The 24,448-nt window shown below is 43.0% G+C and overlaps 1 protein-coding gene across 1 annotated transcript in view; it reads right to left on the reverse strand.

Moving 5' to 3' along the window:
• Window positions 1-8,179: 8,179 nt before the first annotated feature.
• Window positions 8,180-24,448, reverse strand: part of LOC122423345 (antigen WC1.1-like) — a 246,079-nt gene continuing 229,810 nt past the window's right edge. Inside the window, 10 exon segments of the mRNA XM_043440300.1 lie at window positions 8,180-8,467; window positions 12,639-12,776; window positions 13,651-13,740; window positions 14,122-14,259; window positions 14,806-14,838; window positions 15,093-15,407; window positions 15,494-15,535; window positions 19,150-19,464; window positions 20,586-20,900; window positions 20,977-21,069. Of these exon segments, the coding sequence (XP_043296235.1) occupies window positions 8,322-8,467; window positions 12,639-12,776; window positions 13,651-13,740; window positions 14,122-14,259; window positions 14,806-14,838; window positions 15,093-15,407; window positions 15,494-15,535; window positions 19,150-19,464; window positions 20,586-20,900; window positions 20,977-21,069 (1,625 nt within the window). The 3' untranslated portion in view covers window positions 8,180-8,321.

Genomic DNA, 24,448 nt, shown 5'->3' on the forward strand with positions numbered 1-24,448 from the left:
GTCTTGACTCACAGTTTAGCTCCATGCCAGTGTGGGCTCTGAACAGGGTTCTTACACTCTCTGCTTACTAAAAGGAGGGTTATGATCCTACCAAGATGACTGATTTTGGTGTGGATTAAGTGACTGGGCATTAGTATGTGATATTATAACACTAGTTAACAGTAGCACATGTCCTGATGCTGATGTGATCAGCCGTGGCCAACACCTTGTGAGCCCATGCCAGGTTCCGCTGTCCATGGAATTTTCCAGGCAAGAACAGTAGCACATAGTAGTAGTATTATGTACCACTGTTAACTAGCTTTCCTGATGGCTCAGATGGTAAAGAATCTGCCTGGAATGCAGGAGATCTGAGTTTGATCCCTGGGTCAGGAAGATCCTCTGGAGAAGGAAATGACAACCCACTTCGGTATTCTTGCCTGGGAAATCCCATGGACAGAGGAGCCTGGAGGGGCTACAGTCCATGGAGTCACAATGAGTTGGTCACAGCTGAGCAACACACACACACACACACACACACACACACAGTGTTAGAGAAGCAGAATTAGGGCATCTCCCACCATCTCAGCCCAGGAATCCCAGGACTCTAGAACAGGAATTCAGTTCTGTTACCTGGAGCTTTGACTGTGGCTGTCAGAACTCTCCCAGGAACCACATGCTGTGATGGTCCTTGGTGCCAACCAGAGTTGTGAGTCTCCCACACATCACTCCTTCTCTCTGTGCCCCATGTAACTGCTCAAGAACCTCGGCCTTACCATTGGTGAGCTTTTGTGAATTAAGTTGATAACTTGCTTATTTTACTTTATAAACTCGAATGTACTTGGTAAAACATTTTGTGTCTAATTCACCTCCATATCCCCAATGCTTGGCTAACTAAAAATCGTAAATGATGTCTCTTGTATACCTGAATGAATGAATGTCAGCCTGGTAGTTTACACAAATCATTTCAATCAAAAAGAAATCTTTTGAGAAATTATTTAACTTGTTGTGAGGATGTAACAGCAAATTGAAAGCTGTATCATTTGTTTTAATGATATTTCAATGACGTTAAATGGTCTGAGCTATACATGGTTCACTTCAACACCTGTCTGCAATGAATGCAGTAAATTGCAATATCTAGAAACAACCTAGCCCCAGTACAAGAGCAGTGCTGCGAGAGCCAGCTCTAAACATGTATAAACGCTGCAAGTTTCTTTCTATATCTGAAGATAAAGAAGACAAACCACAGCACCCTGACAGGTGAAGACCCTGGAGCCTCCTGTTCTGGTCTTAATCAGATATGGCCAAGTGATGAGGATGTTTATGTATTTATCATTTGGCACATTTTCAATTCAAACCACACACAACTGTAACAGGAAGAAATTTTGTTATAAAAAAATTTAAACATCTTCCATGTTGAATTAGAAGTGCAGAAGTAAAGAGCAGAAAGAATCTTGTTCTTTTACTTAGGCTAACTATTTGTCCTTATGGATTCTAAAGCAATAAAACATGTAGCATTATTGTTCCCAAATCACCATAAGAATATTGTGGTCAGAGGTTCAGTAATCACTTTGCTAGAAAAGTTAATAATTAAACCTGCTTGCTTGAGGAAAATTTCCTCAGGACCAATCAGAGTGACTAAAATAGAAAACATTATTAAATTAAAAAAGAGGTATACCACTCTATAGGAAAATTATTAACTGAGTTGTTACACCAAAGCATTGGAGACCCCCTTCACCATCTGTGTTCCTTGCATGGATGGGACCAGGGTTCGTGAAGACTCCTTTACCAAAGACCACTTCATCACAAGGGCATGAAGGAAAGAGCAAAGTCATGAGCTGGCTGAGGTCCAGCCCATCATCTCTGTTCAGCCCTTCACAGTCTATAACCAGAATCATCAAACGAAGAGTGTGGCATTGAATTGGCCTCATTCATTCCTCCATAGTGCAACATCAGATATTCAGAGACCAGAGCAGATCAAAGCTGCTAAATCAAAGACAAGCAGATTCTAAGTGGAGAGCATGCAGACCAAGGGCCCCTCCCTGCTGCTGTTGGAAAGAAAGAAGCCCTCCCACCCCAGACACCATCTGTGGGAGGAGAGACAAGAAGATGCCTCCTTAAATAGAGGAAAATCAGTCTCAGCAGGGAGCTTGAACTAGAAATGACAAGACAGTTATTACATTGAACCTGAGCTAAGTTAAGGGATAAATTTTAACTGGGAGAGTCTGTGTTAACATTATGGAACTATCAATCCACACAAACATCCCTTGCTAGTGCACAAGATGAACTCAGTGATAAAAACAGACAATATTACATTTATGTATATTTGAATTCTAGAGGACACAGTTTTAAGCCCATTACAGAAAGAAAATTCATAAATCTTCTCTTGTTTTTAAATGCACAGAGTTGTCACCTCTGTGAATTCTAATTCCTCCAGCTCAAAATTACTGGTGTGTTTATTTAATGTGTAAAACCTTGCTCACTGTCTCTAAAGTGGAGGCTTCTTGAGAGCAAGTATTGTGTCTTACTCTTCAATATCTCTTTAAAGTCAAGTAAAGACACATACAGAGAGCTTAACAAATAGTGGATAAATAAGGAAATGAATGCAGGAACAAATGCTGAAAATCACCCTGCAGTTAGTGATACCGAGTGGGGAGGAGGTGGGGGGAGGGGAGACACGACTCTGACTGCTCCCACTCGGCACAGACAGAAGTGGAGTAAGGAGTCAGAGACACACCAGACGAAGGAACCAGATACAAAGGGCCTTCTTCAAATCTCACTCTGGGGAGGGTCTGATCACAGTTAATTTCTGCACAAAGTTGTACCTCAGAAACTTCACCAAGGCAAGAAAAATACTGACAGCATTGCTACCAAGGATGTGGCGTCAGTAGTAATATTCATCAAATAGCTGTTTTTCTATCTCCCAGTGACTCATTCTGGCCAATGAAACGTGGGTGTTGTTACCTGTGTCACTTCCGAATAGAGGCATGAAAACCCCTGTGACTCTCTAGTTTCTCTCTTTGCTGCCCCAGAAGCTGCCTTCCATGTGGTCACGGTAGCTAGTGGAGCCTCACTTACCACAGCACCTTTGCAGGTTGGTAATGAATGTGTGTCTGCATGCATGTGTGTTCCTTCTGGACTTGGCAGTCAGTTGTTCCAGCATCAGAACAGTGTTTTCTGAAGTCTTGTGACTCATTCTGGCCAATGAAACGTGGGTGTTGTTACCTGTGTCACTTCTGAATAGAGGCATGAAAACCCCTGTGACTCTCTAGTTTCTCTCTTTGCTGCCCCAGAAGCTGCGTGTTCCACGTGGTACACGTGTAAGCTAGTGGAGCCTCACTGACCACAGTTTTGCAGGTTGGTAATGAATGTGTGTCTGCATGTGTGTGTTCCTTCTGAGACTTGGGAGTCAGTTGTTCCAGCATCAGAACAGAGCCTATCTGAAGTCTTGAAAGTAAGACAAAATCTGTCACGTGGAGCAGGTACTTTCCTGGATCTCCTCTTCCTTCTGTGTCTTCATGCCAAGCTGCTCCCTCAGGTCTCACCTTGCTTCCTCTCTGGGGCTTGGCTGGTTCCCAGTCACCATCTCTGACTGACCGACAGCTCGATCTAAGCTTCTGTTGGAGAGCACCTGCCCCTGGTGCAGCTCCTCTTCCCTTTACGTCAGTCTGTGCTGACAGTGTGCTTCCATTTCCCCAGTTTCGTCTCTGAGCATCTTGACTTTCATCCTTAAACAGCTCTCCTTTGCTCTGAATTAGTCAGTTCATCATCTTGATCTTATTTTTACATTACACCAATCCTGTACTAATGAAAAGTAAGCATGTACTTTCTAAACCTCTTCAGTTTCTTCTGATTTCCTGAACAAATCTGATTCCTGGATGTAGTGTTCTATGTAGTTAATTAATTTCTTCACCTTTGGGTAAGAAATAATTTTCATCAATTTTTTTCCCCTCAACTGAAGACAATGGCACATTCAAAGCCTATCTCCTTGGGACCATGTTACTGAAAGGTATGTGTGTGGGGTCTGGCTGCTCACTGCTTAAAAGCCAGTAAACAGGTCAGGTTGGTGGAAAAGAAAGTTTGCTTTATTTCATACACTGGCAACTGGCAGGGACAGTGAACCGAGGCTCTATTGCATGCGGAGCTTTGGTGCAGCTGAGTCCTGCCTGCAGACCAGCCTAAGAACACTGGAAATGCAGCAAAATGTGTTCCTCCTTTCACATCAAAGACTCTGTGATCAGATCTCCTTTCCTTGGTATCGAAGGCTTCCCAACCTGGGCATGCTAACTGAGGTTCCCGCAGTCTGCAGGCATTGTCTGAGGCCTTGCCGGGGCCCAGGATTGGGGTGAGGCCTGTGCCTGTGTATAAGCTCTATATTCCCCCTCTCTGTAACTTAACAGATTCTCAGCTAATATTTATTGAATGGCTGAGTGGCACTGTACTAAATGTTGAAGAGAAATTGTCTTAAATATAAAGAAATGTTTCTCAGAACATCATTTAGCTAATATTTTTGATTCAAAGGCAAATGTTTCTGGCAATTAGCAAGGCAAAATTTGATTTTCAAAAACAAGCAGCTTATCACCAACAAATATGTCACAGTGAACACTGCAAATCTCTAAGGATACACAAGACAAACCACAAAGTACCTACGTGTGGCTTCTTAACAAGTCTTAATCAAACCCAACTGAGGAGACAGGATATTCATATGATTTATCATTGGCAGTTTTGTCATTAAAAACACACAGCAATATCACAGGAAGGAAATCTGCAATTAAAAAAGTACAGCTGTACCATTGATATGACATAAGGAAGGAGATGAGGTGCCAAAAGATTTCTTTGGCATAAAATTACAGACAGCTTAATTAGTATTTCACTTTTTGAAGGAGAGTCCTCTTGGGCTGATCTTGAAAGATGATGTGGAGACCAGAACAATTCAACTGTTCTGCACAACAGTTATAACTGTGAACTGATAATTTTGGATAATGTTGCTCTTTGAGTCCCTTCTTGTTACTTTTTATGAATCTACTGTAAGTTTTTATGTTTTTGTTGCCACATCGCTCACGTAAAACATCTTAGAGGGACAACAGTATATACTACACTGATCACAAATTAATTCCAATGACATACAAAAGCTCTACCTTTTTATCCCCTTCTACACTTTTTGTTTTTGATGTCACAATTTACCTCTCTAGATTGTATATCCACTAACAAAATACTTTTCTCTGTAGCGATTTTAATACTTTCTTTAGACTAAAGCTAACTGGTTAGCACACTACCATATTACAGTGTTAGAGTATGCTGAGTTGGATTCAATATTTACATTTACAAGTCTGTTGCATATTTTCACTTCTTTCCTATAAAAATTAGCATCCTTCATTAGTTTGAAGAACTCCCCTCAGCAATCTTGTAAGACAAGCCTAATGTTGGTGAATGCCCTCAAATGTTGTTTGGGAAAGGCTTTATATCGTCTTCATTTATGAAAAACAACCTTCCTGAGAAAATTATTATTGGTTGGTAGGTTTTTTTCTTTTCATCGGTTTGAATATATCACCCTTTCTCTCCTGGACTCTCAGGTTTCTGCTGAGAAGTCCACTGATATTTTTAAGGGAATTTCTTTCTTGTGAGCATTTACTTTTCTCTTGTTGCTTATAAAATTCTCTCTTTTTCTTGAATACAAGCAATGTGTCTTGGGGATGATCATTTTGAATGAACTCTGAGGAGCGACCTATTAGCTACATGGATGTGGAAGTCTAAATCTCATCAGATTTGGGACTTACCTGGTGTTATTTCTTTAAGTACAATCTGTCACTTTCTCTTTCTCTTATCCTTCCAGGACTCCAATAATGTACAGATTGTTTATATGAATGTTATCCTATATTTCACACAGATTCTTTCACACTTTTTCATTCCTTTTTTTTCTTTGTCCCCTGGCGGGGTAACCTCAATGGTCCTGCCTTCTAAGTTACAGAGTCTTCTACTGTTGTTGATGCTCTCTGTAGCATTTTTCATTGTGTTGCATTTCATTCATTGTAATCTTAAGCAACTGATCCAACCAGTCAATCCTAAAGGAAATCAGTCCCGAATATTCATTGGAAGGACTGATGCTGAAGCTGAAACTCCAGTACTTTGGCCACCTGATGCCAAGAACTGACTCATTGGAAAAGACCCTGATGCTGGGACAGATTGAAGGCAGGAGGAGAAGGGGACAACAGGGGATGAAATGGTTGGATGACGGCATCACTGATTCAATGGACATGAGTTGGAGCAAGCTCTGGGAGTTGGTGATGGACAGGGAAGCCTGACTGCAGCAGTCCATGGGGTCGCAAATAGGACACATCTGAGCCACTGAACTGAACTGAATCTTAAGCAGCTGAATTTCTGTTTGGTTCATTTTTCTGTTTCATTCCTTCTCTTATTCTCTTTGCCTCACTGCAAAGCTTGAAGGATCTCTATTCCCTGACGGGGATTGAATTCAGACCACAGCAGTAAATACATCGAATCCCAACCACCAAACCATCAATAAATTCCCTGTTTACTTCCTTTTTTATTCTTTCTATCTCTGTAAAAAATTTACTCTGTGGAGTAACTCACCCTAGCTCGACAATTACTGAGCCTGAGCTCTAGGAACCGCAAAGCACAAATAGGAGGTGGCATGCTGCAACCCCTGAAGCCTGGGTGCCTAGAGCCTGTTCTCCACAATAAGACAAACCCGTGCATAGAGAAGCCTGCTGTCCACAAAGAAGAGTAGGGCCTGCTTGCTGAAACTAGACAAAGCCCATGTCCAGCAACAGAGACCCAGTGCAACAAAAATTAAAAACAATAATAATGATGATGAGAAATATTTTAAATCTTATTTTGTTCATATATTGTCTTCTTGAATATAATAGTTTATCTGTGTTTCCTTGGAGTTCACTGAGCTTCTTGGTGTGTGTGCCTTATTTCATCATATGTCATCTATTTCATCACTTCCCAAGTGAATAGACCTGTGAGCTTCCCTGGGAGAAGCCCTGGGCATCTTCCCATCCCCAAGAACAGCCTAGAACTATGAAGACTGCAAGTGTGAGTGTAGGTTGAAGCCTTAGAAACCATCCAGAGTCATCAAGCAAGTAACCGGGTGGGTCCAGCTCACAACCAGGCCAGCACTCTCAGGGCTTAAATTAGTTCAGCAGCTTCTTCACATGTCCACAATGGACTTGGTCGTGGGGTGTGCAGGGGGAGTGCTGTGTAAACGTAATCTTTACTTGGCCACGTCTGCATGACAGCTCTCTCTACCCTGAGGAATCATAGCAGGCTCACAATTACATTTTCAGTAGTAACCAGATTAAAGCAATCTTGAAACATCTGAAAATAGATGTTTTCAAAAAGGCCCATTGGCTGAAATTCTTCCTCTAAGAGATCAGTCATATAAGATGCCTCCATCCACATCTCTGAAAAATAAATAGTCAACTGTTCCTGATCTTTCTGTCTACATCCATTCTTCTGGATCCCCTCTGCCTAGGTCTCCACATTCTTGCCCTCTTGTCCCACCTGAACACAGGGTGTGGGTGAGCATCAGTTTGCCCTCCATCAACTTGAAGATATATATGAACTGATACAATTCACTTAGAAGGAGAGATCCTTGGAGAGACAAGAAATAGCAGCATCCTGAAGAAATAGTAGGAAGAGATGGAGAGGAAAGAATGGATTTATAAGGATTGGATAATCAAACAGACATGGGAGATGAGCAAAGAGGTGTCTGTATCCACTAAAGGAATAAATGAGAGATGAAAAAGGAACAGGTAGTTATGTACAGTTAGATTTTTAATTGGCCTATGAACATTTAGGCAGGATAAGGAAAGTTGTATCCATTCTCTCCCACAAATCAACCTTCCACTTTGAAACCCACATTCAGTCTGGTGTCAAGGAACAAGTTACAAACAGGTGATGTGACATCTCAGGGAGAGCACCAAGGAATGTTCAGGATTGTTTTTGTTCTTCCATGAGTTCATCTTGTTAGGAAGGAGGGTATGAATGTGGACCAAGTTTATATCCTTTTCTTAATAAGAGTGACCTGGAGCATTTGTGAGCTGGGGCAAAATCATGCCCTCATTAGCCTCTAAGACAGGTGAAGGAGCAGGGCAGCTCACTCATCTTGTATTTCCTTTGAGGAAAATGGTGTTTGAGGACCAATCTTCTAAAATCATTTGACATGAAGTTTGTTAAATTAGCATCAGAGCAAAAAGTTAATTTATTCAGAATATCTCATTTTGAGAAATTTCCACATAACACAATTACAGGTCAGCTCTACTCTATTGAATTACAGGCAGTTAGAATATCTGAGGCTTCATCTCATATTTAATAAAGCATCATGGGAAAGTCACTGGGGATGTTCCCAGGGCACTGAATTCAACATCGTCGTACCCAGGGTCTGCTTTCTGCCCCTGGAGCAGCCAAGGGCTCTCTCCTCCTTCCCCAGGATCAGCCACCTCTCTGGAGAAGTTCAGAGAAGAGCCTGAAATAGTAAAGAGAAGTTTGATTAGAACTGAGACACAGGGATGGTTTAGAGCCCTATGGTGGAAGGAGTCAAGCAAGTGGTCATGACAAAGCATCCCTGGGACCCATGTTTGGGCAGGGAGGCTCAGGGTATTTCACTTGAGTTATAGTGAGGATGGATCCCAGCTGTCCTCTCAGATCCAGTCCATGTGGTCTCTGGGGCCTCAGCTCATGTGGAAAACCTGCATCGCAGGAGATCTGTGCTCACAGAGGAGCTCTGGGAAGACTTGCATCCAGGCCACACAATAGCAAGGATATAACCCGCAATGGTAAGAATCATAAAAAACAATTTAAATGTTCTCCTTTCACAGGTGATAGATGTGAATTCTCATTAAGAGGGAGATTGGAGACAGGAAAAATCTGAATTCCTCACTCACAACCCAAGTCTGATCTTGGCTGACTTGACTCCTGTTCCAAATGTCCACAAAGACTATCACAGGTGCAGCCACAGATGGCCCCTCCCCAGAGACCACACAGGCCCTCAGATGGAGAGTTACTCTCTTCTAGAGAATGAGTGTCTTCTCAAAGCTACTGAAATATCTGGGGCAAATTAGATCTTAGCTGATCACAAATTCTGAGTCTATGATCCACCACCATGGCTTAATGTTAAGGTCACCATATATCATAGACTTTGTACTTATGAATGTTAACATATAAGCAGAGCTCATCTTAAATTATAAACATACTTCACCCAATTCAATACGTTTGTTTAAATCTCTACCTTTTATGTATCAGTTCAGTTCACTTCAGTTGCTCAGTCGTGTCCGACCAGTGACACCATGGACTGCAGAACGACAGGCTTCCCTGTCCATCACCAACTCCTGGTTCTTGCTCAAACTCATGTCCATTGCATTGGTGATGCCATTCAAATATCCCATCCTCTGTCATCCCCATCTCCTGCTTTCAAGCTTTCCCAGCATCAGGGTCTTTTCCAGTGAGTCAGTTCTTCGGATCAGGTGGACAAAGCATTGGAATTTCAGCTTCAGCATCAGTCCTTCCAATGAATATTCAGGACTGATTTTCTTTAGCACTGACTGGTTGGATCTCCTTGGTGTCCAAGGGACTCTCAAGAGTCTTCTCCCACACCACAGTTCAAAAGCATCAAATATTCAGTGCTCAGCCTTCTTTATGGTCCAACTCTCAGATCCATACATGACTACTGGAAAAAAACAGAGCTTTGACTAGACAGAACTTTGTCAGCATAGTAATGTCTCTGCTTTTTAATATGCTTTCTAGGTTGATCATAGCTTTTCTTCCAAGGAGCAAGTGTCTTTTAATTTCATGGCTGTAGTCATCATATGCAGTGATTTTGGAGCCCCCAAAAATAAAGTCTCTCACTGTTGCCACTGTTTCCCTGACTATTTGCTGAGAAGTGGTGGGATAAGATGCCATGACCTTAGTTTTCTGAATGTTGAGCTTTAAGCAAAGTTTTTCACTACCCTCTTTCACTTTCATGAGGCTCTTTAGTTCTTCTTCACTTTCTGAAATAAGCATCGTACCATCTGCATATCGGATGTTATGATATTTCTCTCGTAATCTTGGTTCCTGCTTGTGCTTCATCCAGCCAAGCATTTTGCATGATGTACTCTGCATATAAGTTAAATAAGCAGGGTGACTATATACAGCCTTGACATACTCTTTTCCCAATTTGGAACCAGTCTGCTGTTCCATATTCTCTTTTAACTGTTGTTACTTGACCTGCATACAGATTTCTCAGGAGGCAGGTAAGGTGGCCAGGTATTCCCATTTCTTTCAGAATTTCCCACAGTTTATTGTGATCCACATTGTCAAGGGCTTTGGCATTGTTAGTAAAGCAGAAATAGATGTTTTTCTGGAACTCTCTTGCTTTTTTGATGATCCAGCAAATTTTGGCAATTTGTTCTTTTGTTCCTCTCTCTTTTCTAAATCCAGTTTGAACATCTAGAAGTTCATGGTTCATTACTGTTGAAGCCTGGCTTGGAGAATTTTGAGCATTAGTGTCCTAGTGTTTGAGATGAGTGCAATTGTGCGGTAGTTTGAACGTTCTTTGGCATTGCCTTTCTTTAGGATTGGAATGAAAACTGACCTTTTCCAGTCCTGTGGCCACTGCTGGGATTGCCAAATTTGCTGGCATATTGAGTGCAGCACTTTCACAGCATCATCTTTTAGTATTTGAAATAGCTCAACTGAATTCCATCACCTCCACTAGCTTTATTCATGGTGATGCTTCCTAAGGCCCACTTGACTTTGCATTCCTGGATGTCTGGCTCTAGGTGAGTGATCACAGCATCATGGTTATATGGGTAATGAGGGTCTTTTTTCTATAGGTCTTCTGTGTATTCTTGTCATCTCTTCTTAATATCTTCTGCTTCCATTAGGTCCGTAACATTTCTGTCCTTTGTTGAGCCCATCTTTGCATAAAATGTTCCCTTGGTATCACTAATTTTCTTGAAGAGATCTCTAGTCTTTCCCATTCCATTGTTTTCCTCTGTTTCTTTGCATTGATCACTGAGGAAGGCTTCCTTGTCTCTCCTTGCTATTCTTTGGAACTCTGCATTAAAAGGATATATCTTTCCTTTTCTCCTTTCTCTTTTGCTTCTCTTCTTTTCTCAGCTATTTGTAAGGCCTCCTCAGACAACCATTTTGCCTTTTTGCATTTCTTTTCCATGGGGATGGTCTTGATCCCTGCCTCCTATACACGAACCTCCATCCATAGTTCATCAGGCACTCCACCTATCAGACGGAATCCCTTGAATCTATTTGTCACTTCCACTGTATAATCGTAAGGGATTTGATTTAGGTCATACCTGAATGGTCTAGTGGTTTTCCCCACTTTCTTCAATTTAAGTCTGAATTTGGCAATACGGAGTTCAAGATCTGAGCCACAGTCAGCTCCCAGTCTTGTTTTTGCTGACTGTATAGAGCATTTCCATCTTTGGCTGCAAAAAATATCAATCTGATTTTCATGTTGACCATCTGGTGATGTCCATGTGCAGAGTCCTGTCTTGTGTTTTTGGAAGAGGGTGTTTGCTATGACCAGTGTGTTCTATCGACAAAACTCTGTTAGCCTTTGCCCTGCCTCACTGTGGACTCCAAGGCCAAATTTGCCTGTTACTCCAAGTATCTCTTGACTGCCTACTTTTGCATTCCAGTCCCTTATAATGAAAAGGACATCTTTTTTGGGTATTAGTTCTAAAAGTTCTTGTGGGTCTTCATAGAACCACAGCTTCAGCTGTTTCAGCATTACTGATTTGGCATAGACCTGGATTACTGTGATATTGAATGATTTGCCTTCATGTATGAGACAGTGCAAATATATTATTAAAACACTTGTTCCACCTTTGAATTTGGTTCACTTCAGTTCAGTCACTCAGTCATGTCTGACTCTTTGGGACCCCATGGACCACAGCACACTGTGCTTCCCTGTCCCTTAACGACTCCCAGAGCTTGCTCAAACTCATATCCATCGAGTCAGTGATGCCATCCAGCCATCTCATCCTCTGTCATCCCCTTCTCTTCCTGCCTTCAATCTTTCCCAGGATCAGAGTCTTTTCTAAGGGGTCAGTTCTTCACATCAGGTGGCCAAGGTATTGGAGCTTCTACTTCAGCTCAGTCCTTCCAATGAATATTCAGGATTGATTTCCTTTCAATTGACTGGTTTCATCTCCTTGCCATCCAAGGGACTTTGAAGAGTCTTCTCCAACACTACAGTTCAAGCATCAATTCTTTGGCACTTAGCTTTCTTTATAAATATGCTCAATTAATCAATAAGTTTCTCCTTGGCCATGACACAATGGATGAGGGATCTTAGTTCCTTGAGCAGGGTTGGACCTGGGCCCTAGCAGTGAAAGTGCAGAATCCTAACCTCTGGACTGAAAGGAAATTCCATAATCTATAAATCTTAATGCAAGTATATCACATATAAAGTGAAGTTTATGTCACATTATGGAGACATAAATGCCAAAAGCAGAGTGATTCCTCACTCCCTGCAAGGAGTGTGACAGCATTAAATATGGCATATGGTCAAGATGATGCTACCAGATGTATGAAATTACCTATATTTTGAATCTCTAGGGAGGCTGGGCATTGAGGAGCACACATTCACTCTTTCCAGATAGAAAGATTGCAGGAGATCACCTGACCCCACTCACCTGTCTGCGAGGACCTCACCCCATCCTCCTTCTCTGGGGGCACTTCCTCCTCACTCCCCTGAGAGGCAGGAGGAGTTCCAGGCACTGGGACCTCTTCAACATCATCGTAATTTTCAGCAGGGACATCAGTCCTCTGATCTGGGGGTTCCAAGAGCACACAAGGGAGTGTATGAAACCACAGTAAGTGGGTTGGTCTGGGGAATACCTAAGATCCCTTCTGACCCAGAGTTTCTGAGTTTCTGAAGAGAGGCACCAGTCACTCCTTGTTTCAAAAGACTTTTTTCTCTAAGACCATGTTTCATTTTGATGTGTCCATAAGCCAAAACATGATTTTACATACCTTCGTATTTTCTGGTGGAAACTACGTATCTCAAAGCAACTCTTCCACCACTGAGCATTGCTAAAGTACTTTGACAAATTGCGCTTTACAGATGTTATTTTTTTTTAAATATTGTGTGCCTATTGTGATTCCAGACACAGAGAGACCAGCCCCTACGTGAGACATCACAGAACAGCCAGAGAAGGAGAAGGAAGAACACCATCTGGACACAAGGGATGCCTCTGGTGCATCAGAGGAAAGCCATTCCCCTTAAATATCCTCTCCATGAGGGAAACTCTCCTCCCCAAAGCCCAGCTGAGGCAGGTCCACCTCTATTTCCTGGAGCGGATCTGTAGTCACTGTTTTCCTCACCATTTCTGGTGTAATACGGCCATTTAGTCAGTGAGTCATCTGACAGGAAACCTCATGTGGAGACAAACATCACACAAAACACAGAATGACCCTCTCCACACCCACGGGACCTGTGTTAAAGGTGAGAAGGGACAGGCCTGGCTTCTGCAGTGTAGACAGAGGCTGGGAGATCACGGGGCTCTGAGAGGCCATCCTGCCACTTTGGAGGAGTCGTCTCTGTGAGACTGGGGCACACATCAGGTCTGCACGTGCTGAGAAGATGCGCACAGCCAGTGGGTGGTGACAACCAGAGGCCACAGGAGGGCAGACAGAGACACTCACCTGGGCTGCCCAGACCTTCCTTCGGTGTCACAAGGTAATTGAGCTCCTCATACACAGCTTCAGCAAGGACATCTTCATAGCTGGATAAGGCTGAGAGATTCCCCAGCAGGTAAGAGAAACCGCCCCAGACACCCTGGTCCAGCAGACCCACCCTTCCTCTCCCTGGTGCTCACACGGGGGCTGCCAGGACCTCAGCATCGTCTCCCACCACGTGCACCATGTCAGCACCTTCTCCCCTCGTCTGACCCTGAATACAGCTCTGCGCCAACTGTGTCTGGTCTCACAGGAGAGGCCATGACTTATGAGAGTTCACGCCCCAGCCCTCTGTCTACTCAGCCCTGAGAGCTCAGCATGGAGCACATGGAGTCTGCAACTCAGAGCAGAGACCTGGCCCAGGCTCCCCTCCTCACACCTGCCCCATCTCCTGCCTCCACACACACTCCCTGGTCCCCAGTTCCCCCTGCAGCCCACCTCTGCGCTCTGCTCTCCATCTGAGCACCTGAGTCACCAGGATGACGAGGACCAGGAAGAGAAGGGCTCCCAGGATGAGGCAGAGGACCCCAGGCAGGGAGAAGATGCCAGGCAGAGGATTTGAGGTTGTTCTGGTCCCTAAGGAGAACAGGAAAAAGGGCTGGAGATAGTCTTGGGCACAGAGAAATCCCCTGTGTCAGCATTTTCAGGAGCTCCAGACAATGGTGTCCCAGCCTCAGACAGTGTCAGGGCTCCCCCGGGTTTCGTCCTGAGACAAGTCAACTCCACTCTGGCCAGTGTGGCCCCAAGGCAGAGCCGGGGATTGTCAGGGAGCTGCCCTGCCGAGACAGCCTCTGAGGACCCAGCTCATCGTTTCTCCTTGGCTTCAGGAGACAAAGCATCAAACAGTCCAGGGACCCACACCTCACTGATGAAGAGCAACACTCAAGGGCAGGTGGGAGTTCCTTAGATTTTACAACATGGGAACCAGACTTCTTTGGACCCCGGGCATGAGAACTTTGACTCTGGGCATCAAGGCAGGGGATTTCCCCAGTGTAATGCCCTGGCTCCTCCCCAGCAGCCACAGCTCCTCAGACTCTTTCCTCTTTTGAGTTGTCAGGGAGCCCACAGAACAGGTCGCCAGTATTTGAGTATTCTCTCCTGCCTAGGCATGGATCACAGTACCTGCTTTTGTCGCGGGCAATGTTGTCCTTACACCTAAAGAGAAAAACAGCAGTGTGGGGAAGAGGAATTGGCCAGAACGCAGGGCAAACCATTTTTCCCTCCTGAGCCTGAAATCACCCCTCAGTTTCCACAACAGCAGGCTCCAGTCCTCCCAGCTCCCCGGTCCTAGATCACAGCCCCAGCACCCAGATACTCTCTGAACACAAACTCCATACCACCCCTGGCCCAGCCCACTGCCCCTGCACTGCCCCAGTTCACCGAGGACGGACCCCGCGCCCCTCACTCACCAGAGCACCTCACACCAGCATCCTCCTCATGCTTGCAGTTGCTCTGCCCCCAGGGCTCCGCAGCACAGTCCCACAGGGAGGGCTCCCGGCCCCCGCACCGCACCTCGTCCAGCCAGATGCTCCCGTTTCCAGGGCCAAACGCCGCAGCCCGCACGGCTTCCAGGGCCGGGCCACAGCCCAGCTGCTGACACACCACCTCGGCCTCTGCCAGGCTCCAGGAGTCATCGCACACGGTGCCCCAGGAGCCGCTGTGCCAGACCTCCACCCGCCCTGAGCACTCATGGTCTCCTCCCCTGAGCCGGAGCTTCTCTCTGTCTGAAAAGGCAGCAGGCCCTCCTGTGACTCCCCTGGTGGGAGGAAGGAGCCCCTGGGGCCCTGGGGAGGGGGCGGGGCTGACATACCTGTGCAGGGGGCAGCAGCTGGACAGCTCTTGGCTCTTCTTTCTGCAAACAACAGGGAAACAGTGGATCAGGGACAGCTGGGCGTGGTCTTGTCCCCAAATAAGATTATCTAAGGTCTGACTCAGTGCAAAGGACACATGAAAACACAGGTTCATTATCTCCTGGGCTGAAACATTCACTGCATCTGATCACCAGCTGAAATTACTTTAAATATTTACTTGTTAATCAGTCTTCACATCCCACAGCAAATATAAACACAGACATCTACGAATGTACACACACCCTTCTGAATGAAAGTTCCACTAGAGGAAGGACCTTGTATATCTTATATATGCCATGTTTCTGCTGTTAGGACAGTGCCTGCACATTGTATGCACTCATTCACCAAATATCTATGGAAAACCATTTCTAAATACCAGATAGGGGCTGGATAAATATTTATTAAATGAATGAATAGACAAATAAAATTCAGTGAAATAAAATTTGTTTTTCTTAAATTCATACTAATCAGTGAACTAGTAAACCAAATATACATTAATGGTAACAGTCTATGATAATAGTTCATATTAAAAATAATCAGTCCAGAAGCACAGAGTCAATTTATATTCAAAATCTCATGTACATAATTTTAATGGAAAAGTATTAGATAGATTATAAACTACTCTTACCTATTATTCAGTGTGACAAGTGGGCAAGTGAAGACTACTGTTGTAAAAGGGAACTCTCTTTTCAAAATTTATTTTTAATTGGAAGATAATTGCTCCACAATGTAGTGTTGGTTATGTGCGTGTGTGTGTTAGTTGCTCAGTCATGTCCAACTCTTTGTGACCCCATGGACTGCAGCCCACCAGGCTCCTATGTCCATAGGATTTTCCAGACAAGAATACTGGAGTGGATTGCTATTCCCTTCTCCACTGGATCTTCCTTACCCAGGGATCAAACCCAGGTTCCCACACTGCAGGCAGTTTCTTTGCTCTCTGAGCCACCAGAAAAGTCTGTAGTGTTGGTTGGGAATCTCTTAAAAAGAGATTTTCTTTCCTGTATGCTTACAGGAAAGACTTAGTAGAATTCTGAGAAGATATATGTACACACATATGTACACACTGAGTAAGCCAGAGATTTTTTGCAATAGTCAAAAAAAGCCTACTGAGAAAATTTGTATTTTATATTTTTTTAAAGAATACATACAACTTGCCAATAGGTACATGAAAACGTGCTCAACACTACTAATCATCAGAAAATACAAATCAAAACCACAACAAGATATCACCTCATATCCTGTAGAAAGGCTTTTATCGAAAAGAAGCAATAACAGGAGTTGAGGAGAATATGAAGAGATAGGAAAGCTTTTGCACAGTTAGAGGGAATGTAAGTTGATGCAGCCCCTATGGAAACAGTATTGAGGTGCATCAAAAATTAAAAATAGAACTGCCATATGATTCAGGAATTTTACTTTGGAGTATTTCTCTGAAGGAAAGAAAAACACTAACTTGAAAACCCAATGTTCACTGCAGCAACATATGTTCAGTTGCTAGGTTGTGTCTGACTCTTTGCAACCCCATGGACTGCAGCACATTAGGCTCCTCTGTCCTTCCTATCTCCCAAAGTTAGCTCAAATTCATGCCCACTGAACTGGTGATGCCATCTAACTATCTCATCCTCTGTGGCCCCCTTCTTGTTTTGCCTTCAGTATTTCCCAGCATCAGGGTCTTTTCCAATGAGTTAGCGTTTCTCATCAGGTGGCCAAAGTATTGGAGCTTCAGCTTCAGCATCAGTCCTGCTAATGAATATTCAGGGTTGATTTCCTTTAGGATTGATTGCTTTGATCTCCTTGCTGCCCAAATGACTCTCAGTTCAATTGTGGCATCCAAGCACCACAATTCAAAAGAATCAACTCTTTGGCATTTGGCTTCTTCTATAACCCAGCTCTCACGGCCACATATGACTACTGGGAAAAATGTAGCTTTGACTATATGGACCTTTGTCAGCAAAGTGATGTCTCTGCTTTTTAATACTCTGTCTAGTTTTGTCACAGAGGAGCAAGCCTCTTTTAATCTCATGGCTGCAAACACCGTCAGCAGTGATTTGGGAGTCCAAGAGAAGAAAATCTGTCACTGTTTCCACTTTCTCCCCTTTTAGTTCCCATGAAGTGCTGATGATCTTAGTTTTCGGAATGCTGAATGTTGAGCTGTAAGCCAGCTTTTTCACTCTCCTCTTTCACCCTCAACAAGAAGCTCTTCAGTTCCTCTTCACTTTCTGCCATTAGAGTGGTATCATCTGCATATCTGAGGTTGTTGATATTTCTCACAGCAATCTTGATTCCAGCTTGTGATTCTTCCAGCAGGCATTTCCTATGATGTTCTCTGCATATAAGTTAAATAAACAGGGTGACAATATACAACCTTGACGAACTCTTTTCCCAATTTGGAACCGGTTGGTTGTTTCATGTCCAGTTCCAACTGCTGCTTTTTGACCTGCATACAGGTTTCTCAGGAGGCAGGTAAGGTGCTCTGGTATTCTCGTCTCTTTAAGAATTTTCCACAATTCATTGTGATCCACATGGTCATAGGCTTTATATAGTCAATGAAGCAGATGTTTTTCTGAAATTCTCTTGCTTACTCTATGATCCAACAAATGTTGGCAATTTGATCTCTGGTTTCTCTGCCTTTTCTAAACCCAGCTTGTAAATCTTGGAAGTTCTCAGTTCACTTACTGCTGAAGCCTAGCTTGAAAGACTTTGAGCATAACCTTGCTAGCATGTAAAATGCGCACAAATGTGCAGTAGTTTGACCATTCATTGGCATTGCCCTTCTTTGAGACTGAAATGAAAACCGACCTTCTTCAGTCCTGTGGACGCTGATGAATCTTCCAAATTTGCTGACGTATTAACTGCAGCACTTTAACAGTATTACCTTTTAGTATTTTATAGCAATATATATGAGTCAAACAATGTAAGTCTTCACTGAGGAAAGAATAAAGAAAATGCAATATAGACATATATCCACCCATAAAAAAGAAGAAAATCTTGCCAGTTTCAACAACATGGATGGACCTTGAGGGCATTATGCTAAGTGAAACAAATCAGACAGAGAAAGAAAAATACCATATAATCTCATTTATATGTTTAATCTTAAAACAAAAAGCAAGTTCAGAGATGCTGAGTAGTTGGTGGCTGCCAGAGGTGGGGGATTTGGTGTGGGCAAAGGTAATCAAAAGGTATAAATTTGAATTATAAAATTAATAGGTGAAGAGATATAACATACAGTAAGGTGACTACAGTGAATAGTGTATTGTCTATTTGAAAGATGGTGAGAAAATGCATCTTAAACATTCTCATCATGTAAGAAAAATATTTAACTATATATATATGAATATATATATATAGATATAGACATAACTAAACTTACTGTAGTGATCATTTATCAATACACACAAACATATAAGCATTCTGTTGTACACAGCAAAAAATACAATGTTGTATCAATTATATCAATTAAAAAATTTTAATAAAGCAAGTCTGGAACATGTAGATTAAATTAGCTTCATCCAAACTTCATTTTATAAACTCAACTTAATTCACTTAGATTTTAAAATATCAAATCTCACTAATAACATCCTACAGAATTGGGACAAACAGAGAAACAGACATGAGTCACCTGCACATGAGATGTAGGCTTCCTCCTTTGGAGAGCATGAACTGTATTTCCATGGGCCAGAAGGACACTGCCAGAGAGAGGTATCCGTTTTCTGACACTGAATCAAATCTACCCACCGGGGTCTAGAACCTTCCCTGAGACCAACAGACGTGTTGAGACTTCCACTGTCCCCACAGCCAAGCTGTCTGCAGATGATGGACACGGTGACCTCATCCATGGGGCTGCGGCAGACACTGCCCCAGGTCCCGTTGTAGAAAACTTCCAGCCACCCAGCACACTGCTGGTCCTCGCTGACCATCCTGAGGGCCAGGAACTCTAAGATCGAAATGGAGAAGACAGGACACAGTGAACCCTGCACTCAGTGCTCCGGGTTTTCCTCTCTCCCAAAATTGTGAACACTCATCTGTGACCTAGCTGAGGAAGTAAATCCACTAGATGACCAGAGTGAAACTTGTCTCCTTTTTACTTGACTTTGTCCATTTATGTCTGACTTTCTAAATATTTCTACCACCCTGATGTGGTGGATATGAACTGAGAGGAAGACCAACCTGGACACCTGCAGGGAGAGGGAGCTGACTCCTGCTTCCTGACAAAACATCTAAAAGAGTGTATGAAAGGGATGTGATATGGACAGTGTGGAGGCAGATAGAATAATGGACACACAAATGTCTACATGGAACCTGTGTCTATGTTTCCTTATCTGGCAAAAAGGACTTTATCTATGTGATTAAAGTATGGCCCTTGGGATGGTAAGACTAACCTGAAATATGGTGGATTAACCACCTGAGCACAGTCTAATCACATTCTTAGACTCACTATCCTTTAAAGTGGAATCCTTTTCCTCGTTCTGGCTAGAGGAAGATGTGAATATGGATAATGGATAGAGAGGTGGAGCATTGTTGGTCTGATGATGAACAGAATGGCATAATTAGTGAAGGAAGGCAGGCAGTTTCTAGAAGCTTGAAAAGACAGGAAACAGATACTTTCTCAGAGGCTCAGAAGTGATGTGGCCCTGCTGAAACTTTTATCACAGTCCAGTGAGATCCCTGCTGGACATCTAAGCTACAGAAGTGTAAGGAAATAAATATATTGCTTTCAACCAATAACAATGTGGCAATTTGTTATAGATCAAAGGAAAACTAGCACAGTGGCTTTAAGACTTCTCTACCATATGTACCAGAAGGGTGAGCCCTGATTTCAAAGAAAAACTGTGAGAAAAGGCTCTGCCAGGAAACACTGCTGAGAAGAAAGGACCAGAATCTCAGTTGCTGCAGGAGGCAGTAAAAGGACCTCATCTTCACGTCTGCTGGAAAGACACGGTCCATGGGAGGAAGCCTCCTTCTCTGGTCCTTTCAGCATCTCTCCCTCAGGGCTCAGAATCCCGTTCTTCAGAGCCCCACCCCTCCCCCAAACTGTGGACAGTGTGGAGTGCTGACCTGAGCAGATGACCCCCGCGTCCTCCTTGTGTCTGCAGTCGTGCCGCCCCCAGCCCCGGGAAGGGCACCTCCACACGTGGGACTCCTTTCCTGTGCAGTTCAGGTCGTCCAGCCAGATGGGCCCTGATCCTGCCCCGAAGTGAGCTGACCCCGTGGCATTGAGGGCTTGTCCACAGCCCAGCTGCCTGCACACCACGCGGGCATCGTCCAGGTCCCAGCCGTCATCACAGATGGTGCCCCAGGAGCCCTGCTCAAGGATCTCCACTCTCCCGGCGCAGGGACCGCCCCCGTCCACCAGGCGGAGCTGTCTGCTGTCTGAGGAGAGAGAAATGGGACAATGGGGCGGTGACCTGGGGAATGAGAAGGGTCTTCTGTCCTGTAGGACCCTCACCTGAGCAGTAGGGGGCGCTCTCCTCTGAGGATGCAGAGCCTGTTGGTTCAGACACAAAGCGGTTGCACTGGGGCAGCACCTGGGTCTGGTTTCCTGAAGAAACAGCGATGATTAGAGGGTTGGGAGGGTTAAAGAACAGGAAAGTCAGTTAAACTAAATAATTTTTAGCAGGGGAGGAGAGTTTGGGGGAAAATGGATGCATGTATACGTATGGCCGAGTCCCTGGCTGTTTACCTGAGATTATAACAACATTGCTAATCAGCTATACCCCATACAAAGTAAAAAGTTCAAAAGAAAAAAAAAATTTTTTAAATAGTGACCTAGTGATGGAGCAGAGATGAAAGCTGTAATATACCAGTGAAGTTATAATAATCTTAGTGTTCTCTTTCTCTATGAGGAGCCCTGGTCCTGACAATGGCACAATTCCTGTTTTAAGCTAAGCTTTGCCTTAAGAATGAGTTAAATAAGTTGTTCTATCCTTAAGTCTATCCCTTAAATAGAAGAAGCAAAACAATATCCTTTCTGAAGGAGTTGTACAGTTTTTTATCTACAATGTTTGTGATTTTAAAAATACTTATATAAAAGACATCTCATGGAAAACCAAGAGGAAAAAGAAACATTAAAAAATTTCCCAGGGTATTTGGCTCTTAAAGTTACCTGACAGAGAATTTATTTTATTTAATTTTATTAATTTTTATTTGAGTATAATCACTTCACAATGTTGTGGTAGCTTCTGCTGTACAGCAAATTTAATAAGTTATACATATACATATGGGCTTCCTAAGTGACCCAGTGGTAAAGAATCTGCCTGCCAAACAGGGGACTGCGGTTGCATTACTGGGTTGGGAAGAGCCTTTGGAGAAAAAAATGGCAATCCATTCCGGTATTCTTGCCTGAGAAATCCTATGGACAAAGGAGCATGGCAGGCCATGAGGTCATAGAAGAGTCAGACACAACTCAGTGACTAAACAACAACAACTATATATATATATATATACACACACATATATATCCCCTCTTTCTTGGATTTACTTCCTATTTAGGTCACCATGGATCACTGAGTAGAGTTCCCTGTGTAATAAAATAGGTTATTATTTATCTATTTATGTGTGTGTGCATGCTAAGTCACTTCAGTCGTGTCTGACTCTGTGACACTACGGATTGTGGCCCATCAGGCTCCATGTCTATGGGATTCTCCAGGCAATATCTATTTTATACTTAGTGTCAATTGTGTAGGGCTTCTGAGTCTGGTGGCTCAGACAGTAAAGAATCCACCTGCAATGCGGGAGATCTGGCTTTGATCCTTGGGTTGGCATGTCCCCTGGAGAAGGGCATGGCAACCCACAGCAGTTGTACCAATTTACATACTCATATGTAGGAGGATTCCCTTTCCTGCTCATCCTCTCCAGCATTTATTCTTTGTGGATTTTTAAATGATAGACATTCTAACTGGTGTGAAGTATTACCTGACTGTAGTTTTGACTTGCGTCTCTCTAATAATTAGTGATGTTGTTTTTGTTAGCCATCTGTATGTCTGGAAAATGTCTCTTTAGGTCTTTTTCCCATTTTTTCATTGGTTTGTTTGGTTTGTTGATATTGAGTTGTTTGTGTATTTTGAAGATTAACCCCTTGTTAGTTGCTTCATTTACAAATATTTTCTCCCATTCTGAGAGTTGTCTTTTTGTTCTGTTTATGGTTTCCTTTGATATGTAAAAGCTTTTAAGTTTAATTAGGTCCTTTTTAAAAAAAATTTTTTTTGTTTTTATTTTCTTTAGGAGGTTGATCAAAAAAGATCTTGTTGCAATTTATGTCAAAGAATGTTCTGCCTATGTTTTCCTTAAGAGTTTTATAGTCTGACAGAGAATTTAAATAGCCATGATTAAAGTGCACAAAGAATTAATTAACATGGTGTGTATCTTGGCAGAGAAATGATAACAAAAACAAATGAAAATTCTACAGCTGAAAAAGTTAACAGCTGAAATTAAGGACTAGAGAATGAGTGCATCAGCACATTAGATTGACATAAAGTAGAAATAGTAAAATGGAAGATCAGAGGATAAATATTCCTCTCTTTAGAAATGCTGGCCATATGGTAAGTGCCTAGTTAATAATGCTATATAACAAAATCTACCCCCAGACTTAGCAGTTGAAGGAATTTATTTTTTAATTTTGCTCATGATTTCCTGGGTCAGTAACTTGGGAAAGACTCAACTGGGCAGTTCTATCTTTGGGGTTTCTCATGTGGTTGCACTTAGATGTCATCTGGGGCTGGCATCTCTAAAGCTTTGAGTGAACTGTGGTTTTGTAAGGAAATTCCCAGAAGTATTTTTGTTGTTGTTGGGAGGGAGGGATAAAGGAGCATCATGTCTGCAACCTAATCCAGACAGATTTTACACACTCAGGGAAAAACAGGGCAGGAGAGGGACAAATAAGGAGAGAAAGGGAAAGCTAGAACAAGAGAGAGAGAGAAAAGAAAGAAAGAGGGATGAAAGCAAAATACTAATCTAACATTTGGGGAATCCAGGTAAAGTTCAGAGAGAATTCATTCCTAGAAAACCTTCACTAAAGGAAATACTAATAACATCAAACCCATAAAATGCCTAGGAGAAAACCTAGTTAAACATGTGCAAAACATCTGAGAGAAATTCAAGACCTAACTGAATGAAGGGATATATTTTGTCAGTGAATTGGGAAACTCAATGTTGTCAAAGTCAGTCATTCTCAAATTTATATACAGATTAAATCTAACCTCAATCAAATTCCCTTGTGTGTTTGTGTGTCTGAAACATGACAAGCCGATTCAAACTTTATGTTGCTATTGTTCAGCACTCAGTCGTGTCCGACTCTTTGTGACCCCAAGGACTGCAGCACACCAGGCTTCCCTGTCCATCATCAACTCCCAGAGCTTGCTCAAACTCATGTCCTTTGAGTCAGTGATGCCATGCAACCGTCTCATCCTCTGTCATCCCCTTCTCCTCCTGCCTTCAGTCTTTCCTAGCATCAGGGTCTTTTCTAGTGAATCAGCTCTTTGCATCAGGTGGCTAAAGTACTGGAGCTTCAAAAATGTATACAACATACAAAAACCAAGAATGACCAAAGCAGTTGGCAAGAAAAGCAACAACATAACTTCTTTAAATTAAAGTTACCCAGACTTACTATGTGTGCTTAGTCAGTCAGTCGTTTCTAACTCTTTGTGACCCAATAGACTATAGCCTGCCAGGCTCCTCTGTCCGTGGGGATTCTCCAGGCAAGAATACCGGAGTGGGTTCCCATGCCCTTCTTCAGGGGATCTGCCCAACCGAGGGATCAAACCCAGGTCTCTCGCCTTGCAGTCAGATTCTTTACTGTCTGAGTCACCAGGGAAGGTTTAAGACTTACTATAAAGTTACAATAATTAAAAAAAATGCAGTACAGGTGCAAGGAGAGACAAAGGATACAGTGGAACAGAATAGAGAGTCTAAAAAATGTATTC

This window comes from Cervus canadensis, chromosome 21 (assembly GCF_019320065.1).
Source record: "Cervus canadensis isolate Bull #8, Minnesota chromosome 21, ASM1932006v1, whole genome shotgun sequence".
NCBI lineage: Eukaryota > Metazoa > Chordata > Mammalia > Artiodactyla > Cervidae > Cervus > Cervus canadensis.